General features: G+C 43.8%; 1 protein-coding gene across 13 annotated transcripts in view; it reads right to left on the reverse strand.

Moving 5' to 3' along the window:
- LOC112223944 (kinesin-like protein KIF20B) overlaps positions 1 to 16728 on the reverse strand; it is a 42017-nt gene extending 25289 nt beyond the window's left edge. For 8 of the 13 annotated variants that reach the window (XM_042305784.1, XM_042305780.1, XM_042305777.1 and 5 more), the window contains exons 1-23: positions 16602 to 16728; positions 16005 to 16197; positions 15731 to 15850; positions 15355 to 15493; positions 14917 to 15101; positions 14730 to 14781; positions 14304 to 14513; positions 14004 to 14115; positions 13775 to 13846; positions 13509 to 13655; positions 12879 to 13311; positions 11852 to 11991; positions 11493 to 11637; positions 11097 to 11256; positions 10692 to 10753; positions 10398 to 10517; positions 7313 to 7466; positions 5868 to 6669; positions 5247 to 5708; positions 4775 to 4913; positions 2565 to 2675; positions 2337 to 2397; positions 853 to 978 (exon numbers count right to left, since the gene is read on the reverse strand). In XM_042305784.1, the coding sequence (XP_042161718.1) occupies positions 853 to 978; positions 2337 to 2397; positions 2565 to 2675; positions 4775 to 4913; positions 5247 to 5708; positions 5868 to 6669; positions 7313 to 7466; positions 10398 to 10517; positions 10692 to 10753; positions 11097 to 11256; positions 11493 to 11637; positions 11852 to 11991; positions 12879 to 13311; positions 13509 to 13655; positions 13775 to 13846; positions 14004 to 14115; positions 14304 to 14513; positions 14730 to 14781; positions 14917 to 15101; positions 15355 to 15493; positions 15731 to 15850; positions 16005 to 16196 (4144 nt within the window). In that variant the 5' untranslated portion in view covers position 16197; positions 16602 to 16728. Of the gene's footprint in view, positions 1 to 852; positions 979 to 2336; positions 2398 to 2564; positions 2676 to 4774; positions 4914 to 5246; positions 5735 to 5867; positions 6670 to 7312; positions 7467 to 10397; positions 10518 to 10691; positions 10754 to 11096; positions 11257 to 11492; positions 11638 to 11851; positions 11992 to 12878; positions 13312 to 13508; positions 13656 to 13774; positions 13847 to 14003; positions 14116 to 14303; positions 14514 to 14729; positions 14782 to 14916; positions 15102 to 15354; positions 15494 to 15730; positions 15851 to 16004; positions 16198 to 16319; positions 16460 to 16601 lie in introns of those variants that run through there. The other 5 variants (XM_042305778.1, XM_042305779.1, XM_042305775.1 and 2 more) reach the window with 5 other exon arrangements.
- Between the last annotated feature and the right edge of the window lie 5581 nt (positions 16729 to 22309).

The raw sequence follows: 22309 nt of genomic DNA on the forward strand, positions 1-22309 counted from the left end.
GGACAAAAAGAAAAAAAGTTAAATTCACTCCTAACAATACTCCCGAAAGAGTTTGAGAAAATAACTGATGCATTCAAAGATTGCCACACAATACAAGTAGATGCATATTAGCTAATATGCTAAAAATACTTAATCTTCAGACACCAAATTTGGAATGTTGGCCCATGGTACAGAGAAATGCTAAGGGATTTGTCAAAAGATGGCTGAGTTATTGATAAATAAAAATCAGATTTTAAGTGTCCATTTTAAACCACTGTAAATCCACTCCACAGTGGCCTATCAATTTGAAAACACGTCATTGCTATCACGGACATCCCTAAAATGAACTACACTGAATTTAGTATTGATATCTAAAAAAAATTTAAAAAAAAGGAAATGTCTAACAATTTATTCTTTGCATAATGTAACATTAGTTACAATTTATTCTTTGCATAATGTAACATTAGTTACAATTTATTCTTTGCATAATGTAACATTAGTTACAATTTATTCTTTGCATAATGTAACATTAGTTACAATTTATTCTTTGCATAATGTAACATTAGTTACAATTTATTCTTTGCATAATGTAACATCAGCTACAATCAGTTTCTCCTCATGAACTTCAGATACACTCCAGATTTTGTATTTACTCATTACATTTGTTATTAACATGGCAATGCTTTCACTGATTACACAAAGACTGATCTTGTTTCCTTTGACATCATGTGAACCCCGTTCATTGCTGCTTGTGTTTGCAGCTATATTTAAAATATTATATTGTTATTATTCATTTTTAATATATATATTTGTTTTGTTAAGTGTATTGACACATGTTTAAATGCACTTTAAATAGTGATTTGATAATCCCACCTTCTGTGAGGGCGTCGATCTCTTCCAGTTTAGCCTCCAGCACCTGCTCCTGTTGGGTCTGAGTGTCCTCCTGCTCAGTCAGAGCCAGACGCATGTCCTCAATCAAACGCTCCTTAGCCTGAAGGTCTGAGGAAGCACAATGAACCCCATGAATACAAGACAGAGACACACAGAGAAGAGCATATGGGAATAGACTACCGTATGTACTGTCAAAACACTACGGCTGTGTCACAATACCTGAACTACCGTGTGTAGTCAACACTATGACTGTGTTCCAATACTTGAACTTGCATTCTAAATAGTGGCCATTTTGGTTATGTGGAAATAGAACGTTCTCTAGTATGTGCAATTCTGAAACTTAAAAGTAAATGCTTTAAAAATGCCAGGATGTCAAACTCATTTTGACTTTCATCCACAGTAATATAATTCTCTGGATGCTAACGGAGGAAGAGCACCTTTTCAAGTCCACAGTAATATAATTCTCTGGATGCTAACGGAGGAAGAGCACCTTTTCAGGTCCACGTGTGTCTAATAAATCAGATAAAGGGAACGGCTGTACCAAAAACAAAACGACAGGAAAACACGCAATTGCGCATTAAATCAGTGTTTCCCAACTCCAGTACTCCCAACCAGTACACATTTGATTGTAACCCCAGTTAAACACACCTGATTCAACATCAAGCCCTCAATGAGTTGAATCAGGCGAGTTTGTCCGGATCTACAATAAAATGTGTGCTGTTGGGGGGAGGGGGACACTGCATTAAATTATGTGTTCTCAGTAGGCAAGTCAGTTAAGAACAAATTCTTATTTTCAATGACAGCCTAGGAACAGTGGGTTAACTGCCTGTTCAGGGGCAGAACGACAGATTTGTACCTTGTCAGCTCGGGGATTTGAACTTGCAACCATTTGGTTACTAGTCCAACGCTCTAACCGCTAGGCTACCCTGCCGGCCCCATACCGCGTTCTCAGTATGCGTGAGTGACGCGCGTTCTCAGTATGCGTGAGTGACGCCGCGTTCTCAGTATGCGTGAGTGACGCCGCGTTCTCAGTATGCGTGAGTGACGCCGCGTTCGCAGTATGCGTGAGTGACGCCGCGTTCGCAGTATGCGTGAGTGACGCCGCGTTCGCAGTATGCGTGATTTTTGCAACCTTCCAGTTACTAGTCCAACGTGACGCCGCGTTCGCAGTATGCGTGAGTGACGCCGCGTTCTCAGTATGCGTGAGTGACGCCGCGTTCTCAGTATGCGTGAGTGACGCCGCGTTCTCAGTATGCGTGAGTGACGCCGCGTTCTCAGTATGCGTGAGTCTCATATGTTGATATTTGCTGCTAAACGGAATACATGTTATAGAACAGTGTGTTCTATAGTGTCTATAGTGTGATTAATCCACAGTTTTACTAAGTAGTCGAGGAAGACAGAGTTCAAAACACAGACTGATGTATGGAAGACAGACACAGGGTAGAACAGTACGGAGCAATGGGTACCTTTGCAGGCGTTCTGATACAGCTTTAGGTTCTCCTCAGACTTCGAGTCAGCAGAACGTTCCTGGATAGAGGAAGAGCCGGTCAACAACAAGGGCATTTACACACACACACACACACACACACACACACACACACACACACACACACACACACACACACACACACACACACACACACACACACACACCTCTTTGTTAGAATGAAAATAACCCAGAGTACACAACATACAGATTTCAGTTGTTGTATGGTCCGGTCTTTGTTGGCCAAGTCTGCCTGCTGCTGTTTCCTCACTTTCTCCAAGTCCAGCAGTTTCAGTTTGAGAGATTTCTCCAAGATGATCTTGGGTAGGGATAACAAAAAGGACACACGTTATCAAGTCTTCAATGCGTTATTAAGTGTTTAATGCATTATTCACATTGTATTACTAGTGTTTAATATGTTATTAAAATAGTGATTGTGTGTAGAATTATTCACCAACTACATTACAAAAGTATGTGGACACCCGTTCAAATGAGTGGATTTTTGCCATTTCAGCCACACTCATTGCTGACGTGTATAATTATTATTATTATTTTTTTTAAATCAAGCACACCTCCATGCAATCTCCATAGACAAACATTGACAGTAGAATGGCCCGTACTGAAGAGTTCAGTGACTTTCAACGTAGCACCGTCATAGGATGCCACCAAGTCAGTTCGTCAAATTTCTGCCCTGCTAGAGCTGCCCCCGGTCAACTGTGTTGGGTTCTGAGAAAAGGAAATGTACTTATTCATGTCACTGAGGGAGGGGGCTGAGGTTTAGAGGGTCTACACCAGAATGGTTATAGGAGGAAGGTATATAAGTTTGTGCAATTAAACTTGGAATGTGTTGAGTGCAGTGGATTGATTACACGTGGCAGACATTGATAAGGGGAGAGAGCCATGGATTAGTGATGGAGGGGAGGGGGGGGTAGGTCAGGTCATCTTAAGGGAGAAATTAAAAAGTTTATGGCCCGTATCACTTAGTGTCCTGCCTAGCAATAAAGAATGATGTTTGTACAGATGTGAAGGAGGAGACTCAGCCTATGAGGAAGGGTTAAATATCAGTGTGAAAATGTTCTTGTCTAATGTAGCTGTATTGACACTCTGGGCAGAATTAAACTTGGTCATAAATTTCATAAATGTTAGTTGAGTGTTACTCAGAATTAGAACCTAACAACTTTTTTTTAAAGTGCTGTTGTGAAGTGAAAACGTGTAGGAGCAACAACGGCTCAGCCAAGAAGTGGTAGGCCACATAAGCTCACAGAACGGGAACACAGAGTGCTGAAGCGCGTAGCACATAAAAATATAGTCTGCCCTCGGTTGCAACCCTCACTATCAAGTTTCAAACTACTTCTAGAAGCAACGTCAGCACAAGAACTGTTTGTCGGACGCTTCACGAAATGGGTTTCCATGGCCTGGCAGCGGCACACAAGCCTAAGATCACCATGCGCAATTCCAAGCATTGGCTGAAGTGGTATAAAGCTCACCACCATTGGACTCTGGAGCAGTGGAAACACGTTCTCTGGAGTGATGAATCACGCTTTACCATCTGGCAGTCTGATGGACAAATCTGGGTTAGGCGGTAACCAGGAGAACTCTACCTGCCCAAATGCATAGTGCCAACTGTAAAGTTTGGTGGAGGAGGAATAATGGTCTGGGGCTGTTTTTCATTGGTTCGGGCCCCTTAGTTCCAATAAAAGGGAAATCTTAACGCTACAACATGCCATGACATTCTAGATGATTCTGTGCCTCCAACTTCGTGGCAGCAGTTTGGGGAAGGCCCTTTCCTGGTTCCATCATGACAATGCCCCCGAACACAAAGCGAGGTCCATACAGAAATGGTTTGTTGAGTTCGATGTTTAATAACTTGACTGGCCTGCAGAGCCCTAATCTCAACCCTGATTTAGACCCGACTGCGAGCCAGGCCTAACATCAGTACCTGACCTCACGAATGCTCGTGGCTGAACGGAAGCAAGTCCCTGCAGCAATGTTCCAACATCTAGTGGAAAGCCCCCCCCCCTTGCTGTTATAGCAGCAAGGGGGGGGGGGCAACTCCATATTGAATGGTTGTGATTTTGGAATGAGATGTTTGACGAGCAGGTGTCCACATACTTGTGTGTGTGTGTGTAAATACTGTATATTGCACACTCATTTTTGTATTTATTTTACCTTTATTTAAGGCAAGTCAGTTTAGAACAAATTCTTATTTTCAATGACGGCCTAGGAACAGTGGGTTAACTGCCTTGTTCAGGGGCAGAACGACAGATTTTGTACCTTGTCAGCTCGGGGATTCGATCTTGCAACCTTTCGGTTACTAGTCCAACGCTCTAACCACGAGGCTATGCTGCCACCTCTACGCTCTAACCACGAGGCTACGCTGCCACCACAATGAAAAATATAAATCTTTTCAGCCTTTACCTCCTTTTGAACTTGCTGTATCTGTTTTTTAGAGTCGGACAGCTTCTCTTTGAGATCAGAAACTTCATCGTCTTTCCTCTCAAGGTCCAGGCTCAAACTCTTCACTTTGTCCGAGTCAAGTTTAATGGTCTCCTTCAATCTGTGGTCACAAACACATGAGATTCATTTAAAAACACTGCTATATTAGAGAGAGGTTTAGCAGTCGGGATGAGCAGGGAAAATAAAGAAATCAAAACAACCCCTAAACCCGGTGCCCTGTACACCTTGTAGAGATCTGAGAAGACACGTGTAATCAATCTTGTAATAGCTGCACCTTGCCCTCTGATAGGCAGTACGGTGACAGTTCCACCTAACCTACACCAATCATATCCTCTCAGATCTCCACACATGCATAGGGTTTAAAGGATGATTTGGGATTGGCCCGTAGGCCTCCCCACTAGTCAGAGTGAACAATGCCAGCCAGCCCACTAACCTGGTGATGTCCTGGGCTCTCTTCATCAGCTCAGCATCCTTCTGAGTGATGGCCTCTTCAGCCACGGCCAGCAGCTCCCTCCTTCTCTCCACCTCCCTCCTACGAGCCTCCTGCACCGCAGCGGTCTCCTCATCCTCCCACCTCTCCTGCGCCTCCCTCAGGCTCCTCTGCAGGCCCGACACCTCCGCCTCCTTGTCGAACAGCATCTTCTCCAACTCTGTCACTCTCTCCGTTTGGGACACGGTTACAGCCACCTCCCTCTCTGTTTGGCGGGTGCGCTCCTCTTCCTCCAGATAGGCCATCTTTCCCTTCAAGGTCACAACCTCAACCTCCAGTTCAGAGTTTAGTTTCCTCAGCCCCTCAGCTACAGAGTTTTTGCTGTCAACGTGGGCCTCTTCTTTAGCCTCCATTTCCGCCTTAAGCTGCTCCAAGGTCAGTTCCTGTTGGGCCAGTTTCTCTTTCAGTTCCCCCAACTCCTGTTCTGAGATCTGCTGTTGGGCCAGTTTCTCTCTCAGCTCCCCCAACTCCTGTTCTGAGATCTGCTGTTGGGCCAGTTTCTCTTTCTGCTGTTGGGCCAGTTTCTCCTTCAGTTCCCCCAACCCCAACTCCTGGTCTATGATCTGCTGTTGGGCCAGTTTCTCCTTCAGTTCCCCCAACTCCTGGTCTATGATCTGCTGTTGGGCCAGTTTCTCTTTCAGCTCCTGTTCTATGATCTGCTGTTGGGCCAGTTTCTCTTTCAGCTCCTGTTCTGAGATCTGCTGTTGGGCCAGTTTCTCTTTCAGTTCCCCCAACTCCTGTTCTGAGATCTGCTGTTGGGCCAGTTTCTCTTTCAGCAGGAGCCTCTCCTCCAGGGCCTCTGAGCATTCCCTCTTCAGTTCCGCCATCTTGTCTCTGAGAAGCCTGCTGTCCCTTTGTACTCCCGACGCAGCTTGAGAGGCCACAACTTCCTGCCCTAGGCGTGCCACTTCCTGTTTCAGGGAGTCAATAAGGGCAGTTCTCTCTCTGAGCTCGTGGTCATGCGTGGCCTGTCGGTCCTCGGCAGCTTTTTCTGCTCTGGCAGTCTGCAGACTGACCTCCCTCTCCATGGCCTGCAGCTTCCCAGTTAGATCCTGGGATTCCCCTCGGAGTATGCTCATCTCCCGCTGCAAGACTCCCTGTTCCTGGAGTAGCCTGGCATTCTCCACCACCGCGGACAGGGCCTCCTCGTGAGCACGCGTCTGCGCCTCCAGCTCAGCTTTCAGCTCATGTTCCTCCATACAGGAGATATTCTTCTCCTGCACTTTCCAGTCACCCTCTCCGTGTGCTACCTGATCAAGCTGCAGTGTGTCTACTAGTCGCGCCACTTCTGAGGATTTCACTTCCTGCGCCCAGCGCAATCTGTCCATCTTCTCCTCTTCCTCTCCACTACCCTCCCCATGGAATCCTAACAAAGAACAGGACATCTGATGAGTCATCTCTAAAAAAAAATATATTCAAAAAAGGCAAAGTATATTCTAATAGAATCATCGGCAGTATGGTGGGATGTTAGTTTAGGTTAATGGGATGCTTAACAGTATATAACTGAATGAATCTGGTGTTCTGTCCTTAAGCTTTAGCCAGTGGAATGGAATTAGGGCTAGAGGTTTGCTAAACAGCAAACAACTGGACACATTGCAATTTTGGTCAGCAATTGATAATGAAAAATAAACATTTCTAAGCCCATCTTAGTGAAGATCATTTCTCAGAACATGGTGTCTCTAATGATGTGACACCTCAATAATACCTTCCACAGCTGTTTATATATATATATATATATATATATAAAAACATTTTTTTTTTAAATGTCTGAGTACAGAAAACCAAATAAAATCATGAATACGACAACCACTTAAAAAAAGTAGAAGCATTTATAATAGAAGCGAATAAAAGCATTTATACATAAGGAAGTCTGAGGCAGCATTATTTATTGAGCGCAGACAGCTGCCTTTTCGAGCGGATGTTTTTGCGACCTCCGGCATTACTCCCCCCCCCAACAAACGGTGGGAGGGACATCCCGACAGTGCCAGTGCTCGGAGCCGAACCCATACCTTTCTTGCTAGGGGGCTGTTCCTCCAGGTCCGGCTGGAGGTCCACCAGCCGTTTACGGCTCTCTGTGCGAGAGCTGCGTTTCTCCCCTCCGGAGCAAGTGCAGCTGCTCTTCAGACGCCGGAGCTCATCCCTGATGCTGTCGAATGTAGTCTTCTGACAAGGGAAACCCCCAACAACAAGTGTTAAAACATCTAGCATGGCCTACTCAAGCTGGAATTTTTAAAAATGGTCACGTTCTGAGCATTCATTAAAAAAAAGGTGACATTTGGATGGGAAATTGGCACCAGTGAGCTATAAAAATAAAAAAAATGGGAGAGGTATTGTCAAATAGAGTGTTACAGGGGTTCTCAAAGTGGGGTCGGCTAGCAGGTGGTCAGATGTCAAAATATAATACATCGTTAATGAATACTACTAAGAGATTAAACACAGTTTTGGAAAACATCCGTGAGCTGCCCAGGCCAGTGTCAACCCTGAGTGACAGGCCTGGGCAGCTCACAGGGATGTTGGTATCCACAGTACATTTTTAAAACTCTGCCCCATGACAAAATGTGTGGTATTGCAATATTCTCTCAGATGCCAAGACATGGGCTTTTAAAATGTTGCTTCCCAGGGTCAGACTTGGTTCGTCCAGCCATGACACACTGCAAAAAGTCAGAGCAAAACTCATATGCAATTATGTTCATCACTAACACAAAGAGGCTACTGCCTACATACAAACTTGAAATCATTGGCCACTTCAATAAAATGGATCACTAGTCACTTTAATGTTTACATATCTTGCATTACTCATCTTTACACACATACAGTTGAAGTCAGAAGTTGACATACACCTAGATTGGAGTCATTAACACTCATTTTTCAACCACTCCACAAATTTCTTGTTAACAAACTATAGTTTTGGAAAGTCAGGACATCTACTCTGTGCATGACACGTAATTTTTCCAACAAATGTTTACAGACAGATTATTTCACTGTATCACAATTCCAGTAGGTCAGAAGTTTACATCCACTAAGTTGACTGTACCTTTAAACAGCTTGGAAAACTCCAGAAATGATGTCATGGCTTCAGAAGCTTCTGATAAATGATGTCAATTAGCCTGAGTCAATTGGAGGTGTACCTGTGGATGTATTTCAAGGCCTACCTTCAAACTTAGTGCCTCTTTGCTTCACATCATGGGGAAAAAAATCAAAATAAATCAGCCAAGACCTCAGAAAAACATTGTAGACCTCCAGAAGTCTGGTTCATCCTTGGGAGCAATTTCCAAATACCTGAAGGTACCACGTTCATCTGTACAAACAATAGTATGCAAGTATAAGCATCATGGGACCACGCAGCTGTCATAACGCTCAGGAAGGAGATGCATTCTGTCTCCTAGAGATGAACGTACTTGTGTGTGAAAAGTGCAAATCAATCCCAGAACAACAGCAAAGGATCTTGTGAAGATGCTGGAGGAAACAGGTACAACCATATCTATATCAACAGTAAAACAAGTCCTATATCGACATAACCTGAAAGGCCGCTCAGCAAGGAAGAAGAAACTGCTCCAAAACCGCCATTAAAAATCCAGACTACGGTTTGCAACTGCACATGGGGACAAAGATCGTACTTTTTGGAGAAATGTCCTCTGGTCTGATTAAATCAAAATATAACTGTTTTCCATAATGACCATCGTTATGTTTGGAGGAAAAAGGAGGTGCTTGCAAGCCGAAGAACACCATCCCAACCGTGAAGCACGGGGGTGGCAGCATCATGTTGTGGGGGTGCTTTGTTGCAGGAGAGACCGGTGCACTTCACAAAATAGATGGCATCATTGGGAAGGAAAATTATGTGGATATATTGAAGAAACATCAAGACATCAGTCAGGAAGTTAAAGATTGGTCGCAAATGGGTCTTCCAAATGGACAATGACCCCAAGCATACTTCCAAAGTTGTGGCAAAATGGCTTAAGGAAACCAAGTCAGGGTATTGGAGTGGCCATCACAAAACCCTGACCTCAATCCCATAGATAATGTGTGGGCAGAACTGAAAGATCGTGTGCGAGCAAGGAGGCCTGCAAACCTGACTCAGTTACACCAGCTCTGTCAGGAGGAATGGGAAAAAGTTCACCCAAATTATTGTGGGAAGGTTGTGGAAGGCTACCCAAAATGTTTGACCCAAGTTCAACAATTTAAAGGCAATGCTACCAAATACTAATTGAGTGTATGTAAACTTCTGACTCACTGGGAATGTGATGAAAGAAATTGATTTATTTCAGCTTCTTTCTCCCTACTATTATTCTGACATTTCACATTCTTAAAATAAAAGTGGTGATCTAAGTGACCTAAGACAGGGAATTTTACTAGGATCAAATGTCAGGAATTGTGAAAAACAGAGTTTAAATGTATTTGGCTAAGGTGTATGTAAACTTCCAACTTCAACTGTACATTACATACCATCTGTTGCATCTTGCCTCTGTCGCTCTGCATTACTCATCGATATATTTATATATTCTTATTCCATTCCTTTACTTAGATGTGTGTATTAGGTAGTTGTGGTGGAATTGTTAGATATTACTGCATTGTCGGAACTAGAAGCACAAGAATTGCGCCACACTCACAATAACATCTGCTAACCATGTGCATGTGACCATTAACATCTGCTAACCATGTGCATGTGACCAATAACATCTGCTAACCATGTGCATGTGACCATTAACATCTGCTAACCATGTGACCATTAACATCTGCTAACCATGTGCATGTGACCAATAACATCTGCTAACCATGTGCATGTGACCATTAACATCTGCTAACCATGTGCATGTGACCAATAACATCTGCTAACCATGTGCATGTGACCAATAACATCTGCTAACCATGTGCATGTGACCAATAACATCTGCTAACCATGTGCATGTGACCAATAACATCTGCTAACCATGTGCATGTGACCAATAACATCTGCTAACCATGTGCATGTGACCAATAACATTTGATGTGATGAATTTTCTATCACAAAAGCCCCACCCCCCCCACCAAAGCAAAAACTTGAGAATCACTGGACTATGAAACAGGCTGATAGCTTGTCATTTAAAATGAACTTACATCCTTGATAGTGTCTTTGAACTGCTGGTCCACAGTGTTCCGAAGCGAGGAGATCATCTCATCCTTCTCATGACACACCTCCACGAGGTCGGAGAACTTCAGCTCCTGAGACTCCAGAGTCTTCAGGAGAAAACACAAAAAAAGGTTTGTCAGTACGACTCTCAGTTAACACACAACTAAACTGCAGCATCATGTGGTATACGTAGTCTGTCCACGATTAACTAGTTAGAATCAAAAATAAGTCACATTGCTGCAAAATACCCCCATCCAAAATAAAAATGCATCTGACAGTACCTTTCTAGCCTCGTCAAGCTGTTCGTTTGATTGCGGTGCTCGTCTGCAATAATTTTCCAGTTCTGAAAATCAACGGAAGACAACGGACTAATCAACCAGAAGGAAGCCTAGCATGTTCCATCACAGACAATGAAAAAATAAAATAAAATCATGTAAACCGGTCTGCTTCTGTCATTGATGGATAGTGAAAACTGCTGATTAACAGGTTGTTGCTGACAGAGTTCTACTGAAAGGTGAATGTGACAGAGTGCACCATTGTTTCATAATCCTGGTCCCGAGGACCCAAAAAGGGGTGCATCATCTTGGTTTTTAACATTACACACCCCATTCAAAATCATCATCAAGCCTTCGCTTCGTGGACTCCATTGTGTCGTGCTAAAATAAAGCGACCGGCCAGTTGGTTACCATTGGTTTTGACAGGCAGCTGCTCTGAGAGGTTGGAGACGGTGTCACTACTTGGGTGGGCGACCACCAGACATGTCTTGCACGTCTCAGCCGCCATCTTTATGCCTGCCAGGTCACTGCACATGGAGTCAAACATGCCTCCCAACGACGAGCTGTCCTTCTACACGAGACAACACACATTTTTAGTAATTCAGCAGAAGCTCTTATCCAGAGCGACTTACAGTACGTACATTCATCTTAAGATAGCTAGGTGAGACCACATGTCATAGTCGGTACATGATTCCTCAATAGAGTAGTTATCAGCAAAGTCAGTGTCGGGTGAAGGAAGAGACAAGGCTATATATGATGGAGGTTGACACTGCTCGATGGCCAACGTGTCTAGTTTGGCCGTATTACCGTGGCTCGTTCTGCTCTGTCCAGTTCTTCATCGGTTCTTTCCAGCTCCTCTTGACTGGTGTTCTTGTTCACTAGATTCTTCAGGATCTCTAGACGCCTCTCCGCTCTCTCCTCGACAATCTCCTTCTCTTTGGCCAGACGTTCCCTTTAAAAGACAAAGAAATCAAGTTACTATAGCTACAGCTTGTTCAGTTTTATGCATTTAAAAACATTTACCTTTAAATCCCCCTTACTAATGTAAAGCTTTGAGTACCTCAGTTGATAGAAAAGCAATATATCAATCCAAACTATTATTATTTTAAAAAAAACAGTCCTACAAAAATGATTACTTAAAACAAAACAGGCAGAGAAGAGCTCACTTGTAGTCGGTCTGCATTTCAGAGAAGAGCTCCGAGAAGTCCTTTGTGACCTCGTCACGGATCCGGGATTCCAGAACCAGGTTTTCAGACCTCTCTTTCTGGAGCTGTTTCCGGAGCTCCTTCAACTGGAGGAGTTGGCTCTGAAAGGGTTAACGGATATTAAAATACTTACTTCACATTTCTCTCTTGTGGACACTTATATATATATATTTATTTTTTTTTTTTTTTTTTTTTTTTTAATTTTAAATAAAGCATCTGACCAAATTACACAAGACTTTAGTTCTGGGTGAACTTTATATTCATAAAAAGGGACCAGAGTTTTGACAATGTGACCTGATCAGGCAAAACTCTGGTCCCTTTACGAGACTATTAGTAGGCCTGAATCTTCCTCAAATTTCAGACCAATCAAATCAGGGCCTGGTAATGTAGGTGATAGGGGAACAAATCAATCTTGTTACATAATTGGGATATTATTTTTGACAATATATTGTGTCAATATATTGACAATGTCGCTATTATTTTTGCACTAGTTAGCTGTCCCTGCACAAAAACTATTTTTTCCTTCATAGCTTGTTCTCCACCTTTTAAAAATAGGGAGCCAATTTGTTTTCAGCACTTATTTCCACAACGGATCAAAACTAGTCATCATGACTCTTGTCCCTCTGCAGCAGACATGTGGTGAGCAATATGTTCGGAACGCAAGAGAACAACAGTACCAAATCGCAATACATATTGAAATGGCACCTCAGTATGGTGACAATATGGTACGGTGAGGTCCCTCCGTATGGTGTAATGAGGTGTGGTGTAATGAGGTCGCTCAGTATGGTGTAATGAGGTGTGGTGTAATGAGGCCCCTCCGTGTGGTGACAATATGGTACGGTGAGGTCCCTCGGTATGGTGCAATGAGGCCTGTTGTAATGAGGCCCCTCAATATGGTGTAATGAGATCCCTCAATATGATGTAATGGTGCCTGGGGTAATGAGGTCCCTGGCACTCCCAGCCCTAGTAGCTAGGGGGAGAGCCTTACCTCATAAGCATCTTTATCGATGAGAAACTTGTCATCGTCCACTTCTTGCATGGTCTCCTCAATCACGCTGTCCTCTGCCGAGCTCTCCTCTTCCATGTCATCAACATCCTCCTGCACATCCTCCAGACTGGTCTCCCAGCCAACCAGGGAGCTCCTTCTCCGCCGACCCAACATATTCTTCCTGTCTGCGTGGTCGACGATCATGGACAGTTCCCGGGCCGAAGTCTTGGTGGCGAGATGGGGGACGGTCTTGGATGTCAGCACCACCACCTTCTGAGCCACGGCGGAGAACTTGAGCACGTTGATCGTCTCGTCGTACATGGAGGCACACTGGTTGATGTTGACTACCATGCAGGCTTTGCCCCACCCACAGAAGAAGCCCTGCAGGTAGTGGGTGAGTTTGCTCTCCCTGAAAGGGATGTGCTGTGGTAGCCTAGCAAACAAGAGGCAGGTCAGAAAATAAATTGTATTTATTATGTTTGGACAGGGACGATGTACAACAAAAACACAGTTCTCAGAGCACTGGGAAATGAGTTGAAGATTCAGCTAAAAGATTACGTATACCCCCCCATTAGGCGTTCCTAATGTTTTATAGACTATTACACATGTCAAAAAGCAGACAAGGCTCACTTGGATTGCTGGCTTTGACGTAAGGCGTTGATACACTTGCCCAGCGTCATCAGCGATGTGTTGATGTTCCCTGCCTCTTTCAAACGCTCCCCTTTATTCTGCGTTTTAGCACACCGCTCAGACCCAGCCAGGTCACACAGGGACAACCTGAACAGAAAGACAAAAACAGCCTTGCCTTTAGACACCCACAAGTACTGCACGGGGCTCATATAAGATTTTTTTACTGTGCGCAAAAAAAAATGAATTGAAATATGCATTTCACTTACTCGCTGACAGAGTTAACGCGAGGAATCCGAGCATCTTCAATCCGCAGGATACGAACAGAAAATATGCTGTGGCTGAGCATAGGGACAGAACAGATTTTTTTTTATAAGAGCTCAGCGGGATCAATCTACTCTACTGTGCGAACTTGGCTCACGCAAGTGAGTAACAGCCCAAAGAAACATTCAAATTAATAATTGAAAAAGGAAATGGACGTGCTTTAAATGATCATACCTCCTGCTTGAGAGGAGGTTGAGCTTTGTGCTGGCAAAGCTCTGGTTCTTCTTCCCTAGCTTCATCACCTTGTAGGCTTCCTCCGCATTGTTCACTTGTATCCACTTCAGATCTGAAAAATCACACGCAGGAACATTTGGTCCTTTGCAGCTCAGTTGGTAGAGCATGGTGCTTCTCCAACAGGATTGTGGGTCCGATTCCCAGGATAGATATATAAAGAACTTGTTATACAGCAATATATAATATATATAGCAATATATAATATATATATATATTTTACACCTCCAATGCATCTGTTACCTTTTACAAAGGAGTTGCCTTTGACATCCTGTGATAGCCGCAGCGTGGATCTCTTCAGGGACCCGATCGGTACGGGCTCCAGCAAGTCGTGAATATTCTCGTTGTAGATTTCACAGAAAGACACCCAGACGGAGAACTTGGTGTGTGCGTCAACAACCAGACTGAAAGCGTCTTCAGTCACAGTCCTCTCAATGTCACTTAGTGTGGACCCTGTCAGAGAAACAAGTGGCGGGGTTAGCCTGTTTACAAACCCTCTTGTTGGATAGAGGTCTATTGTGATGGCAAACGATGCACCGAACTACCAGAGAGAGAGAGAGAGAGAGGAGAGAGAGAGAGAGAGAGAGAGCAACGTGACAAATCATGTATAAATGCAAAACATGAACATGCATGGTCATGTAAGACCACATAAATGATGAATCTCCTTGCCTTGCAGGATTGTCTTGCTTGTCTGGCTGGTGGAGCTTTTCAGGTTATCACTCTATGGGGGAAGAGCAATGATATAATATATATTATTAAACCCAAAGAAAAACTTGTTAAGTAATGCAATGGCTTAAAAAAAAATATTACTATTTTTTTTTTTTTATGAATTTGGGTTAATAAATCAACCCTGTACCTCCTTGAGAAGCCTGAAGAGATGTCTCTTGTTAGTGGCCTCTTCACTCTGCTGGTCTTTAGTGAGCCTGATGAACTCTCTGCATCGCTGTGGCTTGATAGTCATCTGGTTGTAAACACGGCCCTCAATGCTGTTGAAGATGACATTCAAAGACCTTGGGAGGATCCCTGCATTGGTCTCTGGACCTAAAAAACAACAGGTGTTGAAGATTTGTTAATGTGTGAATCATGTCGTCTTAGTGTGTTTTTATGAGAGTTGGCCATAAAGAGCAAGGGGTTGAAGGGTCAACATATGATTTGACTTTAAAAAGGATTGCATTTCAGTGTTATTCAAACAGTGAATCTGTACAACAGCTAACTCAGGCCAGCCCTTGTGTACAAGTAGGATGTTAGGACAAAACAGCTGCAAGGCAAGAAAAAAATATATAGAAAATCAAACCTAGAAATGTGAATGTCTTTCCGGCATTTGTGACGCCATATGTGAAAACCAGAGAATTTCCACCTTCCAAAACATCCTTGACCAGACTTCTCACTGTGCCATCAAACATCTCCTTCTGAGAAGTTTCTGGCCCCAACACCTGAGGACCAAAATAAATGAACAGTGTTGTTATAAGATCCATCTTCTGTTCCTTATAATGATTGTGGTTATTTATTTATTTTCTTGTTTGTTTTTGTTCTACTTTGTTAAAATGTGTTTTATACAGGGACAGTACACATTAAAATCAACATTACTGAAAATGTGTCAGATTTAGTTGGCAGGCAATATATATATATATATAGTCCCTGGATGGCACTGACAGGCCCTGCTGAATGACCTGTGAGAACTGGAACCGTTGAGCTGTCTGAGGGACTGATTTGTCACTAAGCCTTGCTGAGAGGGAAGTCCTTGGAGCCTTGAGGAGCACCTTGTCTGGGGGCTCAATGGCAACGCAGTCCTTGAATTTGTACAGCAAAGGTCAACAAGTCAATGGTCAATTTAAAAACTTTTGGTCAACAGTTATTATCCAAGGCTCTTGTTACCTGGCGTGTGTGCTTCTTGTGAAAAAAAAAAAAAAACTATTTCAAGCCAGAACAGTGTGTTGAAATTACCTGCGATTCGCCATTTTCTCTTTCAGTTGATGCGAACGGTCGAATGCGGAGGTACACCTGCAAGTGCTCGTTCTCCCCTCGGCACGACTCCTGTGAGTGAAACTCTGAGAAAAGGTCTTTCCTCAGGTCGTCGACGTTCATTTCTCTCTCCTCTGCGTTTTCCAATGTGCTGTGACAACCTGATTCTATCATCCTGGTGTCATATAAATGTGGTGGGGACAAAGAAACAGGGCGTTGAGCAAAAACACTGGCTATAAGTTAGTTAGTTAGTTAGTTACCAACGCACATGAAGCAACTCGCTAGCTAACAAATCACCTTCGACATGAATAAACCGTAAGCACATCACAGCACTAAAACAGGCGGAGTAAAACGTGTTTTGTCGGCTTGAACGAAACAAATCGGTAACTACACTGACAGCTAGTTAACGTTGGCTAAACCACTATTGCCACGGCAACACAGCTAACTTAACTAGGTAGCTGTGTTAATCTTTTTTTTTTTTTTTTTTTTTGTAACATAATGAAGAGACATACTAACCTACCCAAATATATTCTAATCAGTAGGGGGAAAATTATATTAGCGTTTTTAATGTCTACTTACGTGACAGATTATTTTTTTTTGTTTGTTTCGCAACGAAATTCCGTCTTCTGTTGTCGTCCAAAACTGTCCCGGTCTCATTTTTAAATTGGACCAATCGGGAGGCTGATCTCACTGATTTGTTTTTAACCGGAAGTGCTCATAGAAGACGCTGTCAAATATTGATTCTGTTTCAAACAAACCTTTGCGTCTAGTGATTTTGTGTGATAGCTATGTATTTCTGAATATTATATTATCCATACGCTCACATTCCTAGGATTGACTTCAATCTCTGCATCAACACGATATTTTTTTAATATAATTTTTTCCTTTTAAGTCAATCTTGAATTGAGATCTAGGAAAGGGAAGGAGAAGAGAAAATACAGTTAGGGAAGGGAGCAAGTGAAGAAAGAAAGGAAACTAGAATATGAGGAAAGGAAAGGGTGTTAGAAAAAATTAGAGCTAGGATCAAAGGGTAGGGTGGGGGAGGGATAAAAGAAAGGAGGCTAGAAATTAAGATAAGAACACGAGCTAGGAAGGCCAAGTGTAACAGATGTGAAACGGCTAGCTAGTTAGCGGTGGTGCGCGCTAAATAGCGTTTCAATCGGTGACGTCACTTGCTCTGAGACCTTGAAGTAGTAGTTCCCCTTGCTCTGCAAGAGCCGTGGCTTTTGTGGAGCGATGGGTAACGATGCTTTGTGGGTGACTGTTGTTGATGTGTGCAGAGGGTCCCTGGTTTGCACCCGGGTATGGGTGAGGGGACGGTTTAAAGTTATACTGTTACACAAGGATATGAGGAAATGGTTCTAGGAAAGCTAAGGAGAGGAGGAAAGGGAGCTAGGATTATGCAAAGAGAGATTACATGTATGTGGTAGTGAATCACCAAAGTTAGTGCTTTATGGAATCCTTGGGACGTCGCTAACTAACCCCTAAACCAGCTGGGCTCCAACCCTGTTCTTTGAAACCTACAGGACGGTAGCTCTTCACACCAACACTCTACTACACCTGATTTTAATAATTAGCTGGTTGATAAGCTGAATCAGGTTAGTTACAACTGGGGTTGGAGTGAAAACATGCACGGTAGCTCTCCAGGAACAGGGTTGGAGAGCCCTACCCTAGAGCAGGGGAATTCAACTCTTACCCTACGTGGCCCGGAACCTGCTGGTTTTCTGTTTTACCTGATAATTCATTGCACCCACCTGGTGTCCCAGGTCTAAATCAGTCCCTGATTAGAGGGGAATCACCCACCTGGTGTCCCAGGTCTAAATCAGTCCCTGATTAGAGGGGAATCACCCACCTGGTGTCCCAGGTCTAAATCAGTCCCTGATTAGAGGGGAATCACCCACCTGGTGTCTCAGGTCTAAATCAGTCCCTGATTACTGGGGGGAATCACCCACCTGGTGTCCCAGGTCTAAATCAGTCCCTGATTAGAGGGGAATCACCCACCTGGTGTCCCAGGTCTAAATCAGTCCCTGATTAGAGGGGAATCACCCACCTGGTGTCTCAGGTCTAAATCAGTCCCTGATTACTGGGGGGAATCACCCACCTGGTGTCCCAGGTCTAAATCAGTCCCTGATTAGAGGAGAATCACCCACCTAGTGTCCCAGGTCTAAATCAGTCCCTGATTACTGGGGGGAATCACCCACCTGGTGTCCCAGGTCTAAATCAGTCCCTGATTAGAGGAGAATCACCCACCTAGTGTCCCAGGTCTAAATCAGTCCTTGATTACTGGGGGGAAAGGAAAAAACATGGTGGATCGAGCTTTGAGGTCCAGAGTTAAGTTTGAGGACCCTGGAGGGACTGCCCCTAAAAAGCTACTTTTCATTTAGAAAATGGGCTATATGGAATCGATATGAGCGAGAAACATTTATTTTAGTGTTAAAATTGACTATAAAGTGTAAGTATTGTAATTTGTCAAATCTCATTGGTGAGATGATAGGAAAAAAATGATACATCACAGAATGAAGGGTACCATACACTAACGGTTTACCTTGGGTTTAATCCTGACCACAGAATGAAGAGTAACATACAGTAACTGTTTACCTTGGGTTTAATCCTGACCACATGCCCACAGCTGCATGCAACCAGATCATAATGCCCATACACCAAAGCTCTCAGTATAGTGATGCAGACCTTTCGATGTTGTACACACCAATTGTCTCATTCAAAACTTTATCTGCAATGTTATATTCCCTTTTGCGCGACTCAAGCGGTTTCCCCTATACAGCTGTTCCATTCTCTGTGTAGCCTGCTGCTACAGGTAACAGCCAAAATAAAGGAAACACCAAGTGAAAGTGTCTTAGGGAGGAGGTCAGTGACCTGGCCGTGTGGTGCCAGGACAACAACCTCTCCCTCAACGTGATCATGACAAAGGAGATGATTGTAGACTACAGGAAAAGGAGGACTGAGCACGCCCCCATTCTCATCGATGGGGCTGCTGTGGAGCAGGTTGAGAGCTTCAAGTTCCTTGGTGTGCACATCAACAACAAACTATCATGGTCCAAGCACACCAAGACAGTCGTGAAGAGGGCACGACAAAGCCTATTCCCCCTCAGGAAAAAATATTTGGCATGGGTCCTCAGATCCTCAAAAGGTTCTACAGCTGCACCATTGAGAGCATCCTACTGGTTGTATCACTGCCTGGTATGGCAACTGCTCGGCCTCTGACCGCAAGGCACTACAGAGGGTAGTGCGAATGACCCAGTACATCACTGGGGCCAGGCTTCCTGCCATCCAGGACCTCTATACCAGGCGGTGTCAGAGGAAGGCCCTAAAAATTATCAAGACTCAATCCACCCTACTCAGACTGTTCTCTTTGCTACCGCAAGGCAAGCGGTACCGGAACGCCAAGTCTAGGTCCAAGAGGCTTCTAAACAGCTTCTAACCCCAAGCCATAAGACTCCTGAACATCTAATCAAATGGCTACCCAGACTATTTGCATTGCCCCTCCCCCCTCTTTACACCGCTGCTACTCTCTGTTGTTATCATCATAGTCACTTTAATATCTCTACCTACATGTACATATTACCTCAAATAACCGGTGCCCCCGCACATTGACTCTGTACCGGTACACCCCTTGTATATAGTCTCGCTATTGTTATTTTTACTGCTCTTAAATTACTTGTTTAACTTTTGTTTCTTATTTTTACCATACTTTTTTTTTTAACTGCATTGTTGAAGTGTTTGTAAGTAAGCATTTCACTGTGAGGTCTACACCTGTTGTATTCGGCGCATGTGACCAATACAATTTGATTGGATCTTAATTGAGCTGCCAGAAAAGTTTCAATGCGCTTTAGCATAGATTCTACAAGTGTCTGCAACTTCCTGTGTAGAAGCACATCATGCTTTCAATATTGTATCCCTCAGTTACCTACGTGCTCGTCATCCTCACCAGGGTCTTGACCTGACTGCAGTTTGGTGTCGTAACTGACTTCAGTGGGTAAATGCTCATCTTCGATGGCCACTGGCCTCGCTGGAGAAGTGAGCTCTTTATGGATGAATCCCGGTTTTAACTGTACCGGCCTGATGGCAGACCATGTATATGGCGTTGTGTGGGTGAGCAGGTTTGCTGATGTCAACGTTGTGAACAGAGTGCCCCGTGGTGGGGCTAGGGTATGGCCAGGCATAAGCTACGAACAACGAACACAATTGCATTTTATAGTTGGAAATTTGAGTACACAGAGATACTGTGATGTGATCCTGAGGTCCATTGTCGTGCCATTCATCCACCGCCATCACCTCATGTTTCAGCATGATAATGAACAGCCCCATGTCGCAAGGATCTCTACACAATTCCTGGAAGCTGAACATGTCCCAGTTCTTCCATGGCCTTCATACTCACCAGACATGTCACCCATTGAAAACATTTTTTTATTCTGGATCAACGTGTACGACATGGTGTTCCAGTTTCCCCCAAAGTCCAGCAACTTCACACAACCATTGAAAAGGAGTGGGACAACATTCCACAGTTAACAGCCTGATCAACTTTATGCAATGGAGAAGTCGTGCTGCATGAGGCAACATTTTTAACATTTATTTTACCAGGTAAGTTGACTGAGAACACGTTCTCATTTGCAGCAACGACCTGGAGAATAGTTACAGGGGAGAGGAGGGGGGATGAATGAGCCAATTGTAAACTGGGGATTATTAGGTGACCGTGATGGTTTGAGGGCCAGATTGGGAATTTAGCCAGGACACCAGGGTTAACACCCCTACTCTTACGATAAGTGCCATGGGATCTTTAAAGACCTCAGAGAGTCAGGACACCCATTTAATGTTCCATCTGAAAGATGGCACCCTACACAGGGTAGTGTCCCCAATCACTACCCTGGGGTATTGGTATATTTTCTAGACCAGAGGAAAGAGTGCCTCCTACTGGCCCTCCAACACCACTCCCAGCAGCATCTGGTCTCCCATCCAGGAACTGACCAGGACCGACCCTGCTTAGATTCAGAAGCAAGCCAGCAGTGGTATGCAGGGTGGTATGCTGCTGGTATGCAGGGTGGTATGTTGCTGGTATGTAGGGTGGTATGTTGCTGGTATGCAGGGTGGTATGTTGCTGGTATGCAGGGTGATATGTTGCTGGTATGCAGGGTGGTATGTTGCTGGTATGCAGGGTGGTATGCTGCTGGTTGCAGGGTGGTATGCTGCTGGCTAAATGGTGGTGACGCCCGACACTGATTGGTTTTCTGACCCCACGCACCTACCATTTTTTTATGTTGGTATCTCAATCAAATCAAATGTATTTATAAAGCCCCTTTATACATCAGCTGATGTCTCAAAGTGCTGTACAGAAACCCAGCCAAAAAAAAACAAACAGCAAGCAATGCAGGTGTAGAAGCACGGTGGCTAGGAAAAACTCCCTAGGAAGCAGTGGTGGAACTAGTTTTCTACATGGGGTGGCCAGGGCTACTTCAGGGGCTCCATAGACCATGACAGAAAATGTGTGTGTAACCCTAACCTGGCATCTAAGGATTCATTCATGCTCCTTAGATGCCAGGTTAGGGTTACACACACATTTTCTGAGTAGAGGTAGAAGTGATAATTCACTTCAATGTGCCAGATAGTGAGGTCCATAAGGGTTACTTCACTAGAATTCAATGTGAGGTCCATAAGGGTTACTACACTAGAATTCAATGTGACAGATAGTGAGGTCGATAAGGGTTACTTCACTAGAATTCAATGTGCCAGATAGTGAGGTCCATAAGGGTTACTACACTAGAATTCAATGTGACAGATAGTGAGGTCCATAAGGGTTACTACACTAGAATTCAATGTGCCAGATAGTGAGGTCCATAAGGGTTACTACACTAGAATTCAATGTGCCAGATAGTGAGGTCCATAAGGGTTACTACACTAGAATTCAATGTGAGGTCCATAAGGGTTACTACACTAGAATTCAATGTCAATGTGAGGTCCAATAAGGGTTACTACACTAGAATTCAATGTGGCAGATAGTGAGGTCCATAAGGGTTACTACACTAGAATTCAATGTGCCAGATAGTGAGGTCCATAAGGGTTACTACACTAGAATTCAATTGCCAATAGTGAGGTCCATAAGGGTTACTACACTAGAATTCAATGTGAGGTCCAATAAGGGTTATTCTGAGGTCCATAAGGGTTACTACACTAGAATTCAATGTGGCAGATAGTGAGGTCCATAAGGGTTACTACACTAGAATTCAATGTGACAGATAGTGAGGTCCATAAGGGTTACTTCACTAGAATTCAAT

Source organism: Oncorhynchus tshawytscha, linkage group LG25, assembly GCF_018296145.1.
Source record: "Oncorhynchus tshawytscha isolate Ot180627B linkage group LG25, Otsh_v2.0, whole genome shotgun sequence".
In the NCBI taxonomy this organism is placed as follows: Eukaryota; Metazoa; Chordata; class Actinopteri; order Salmoniformes; family Salmonidae; genus Oncorhynchus; species Oncorhynchus tshawytscha.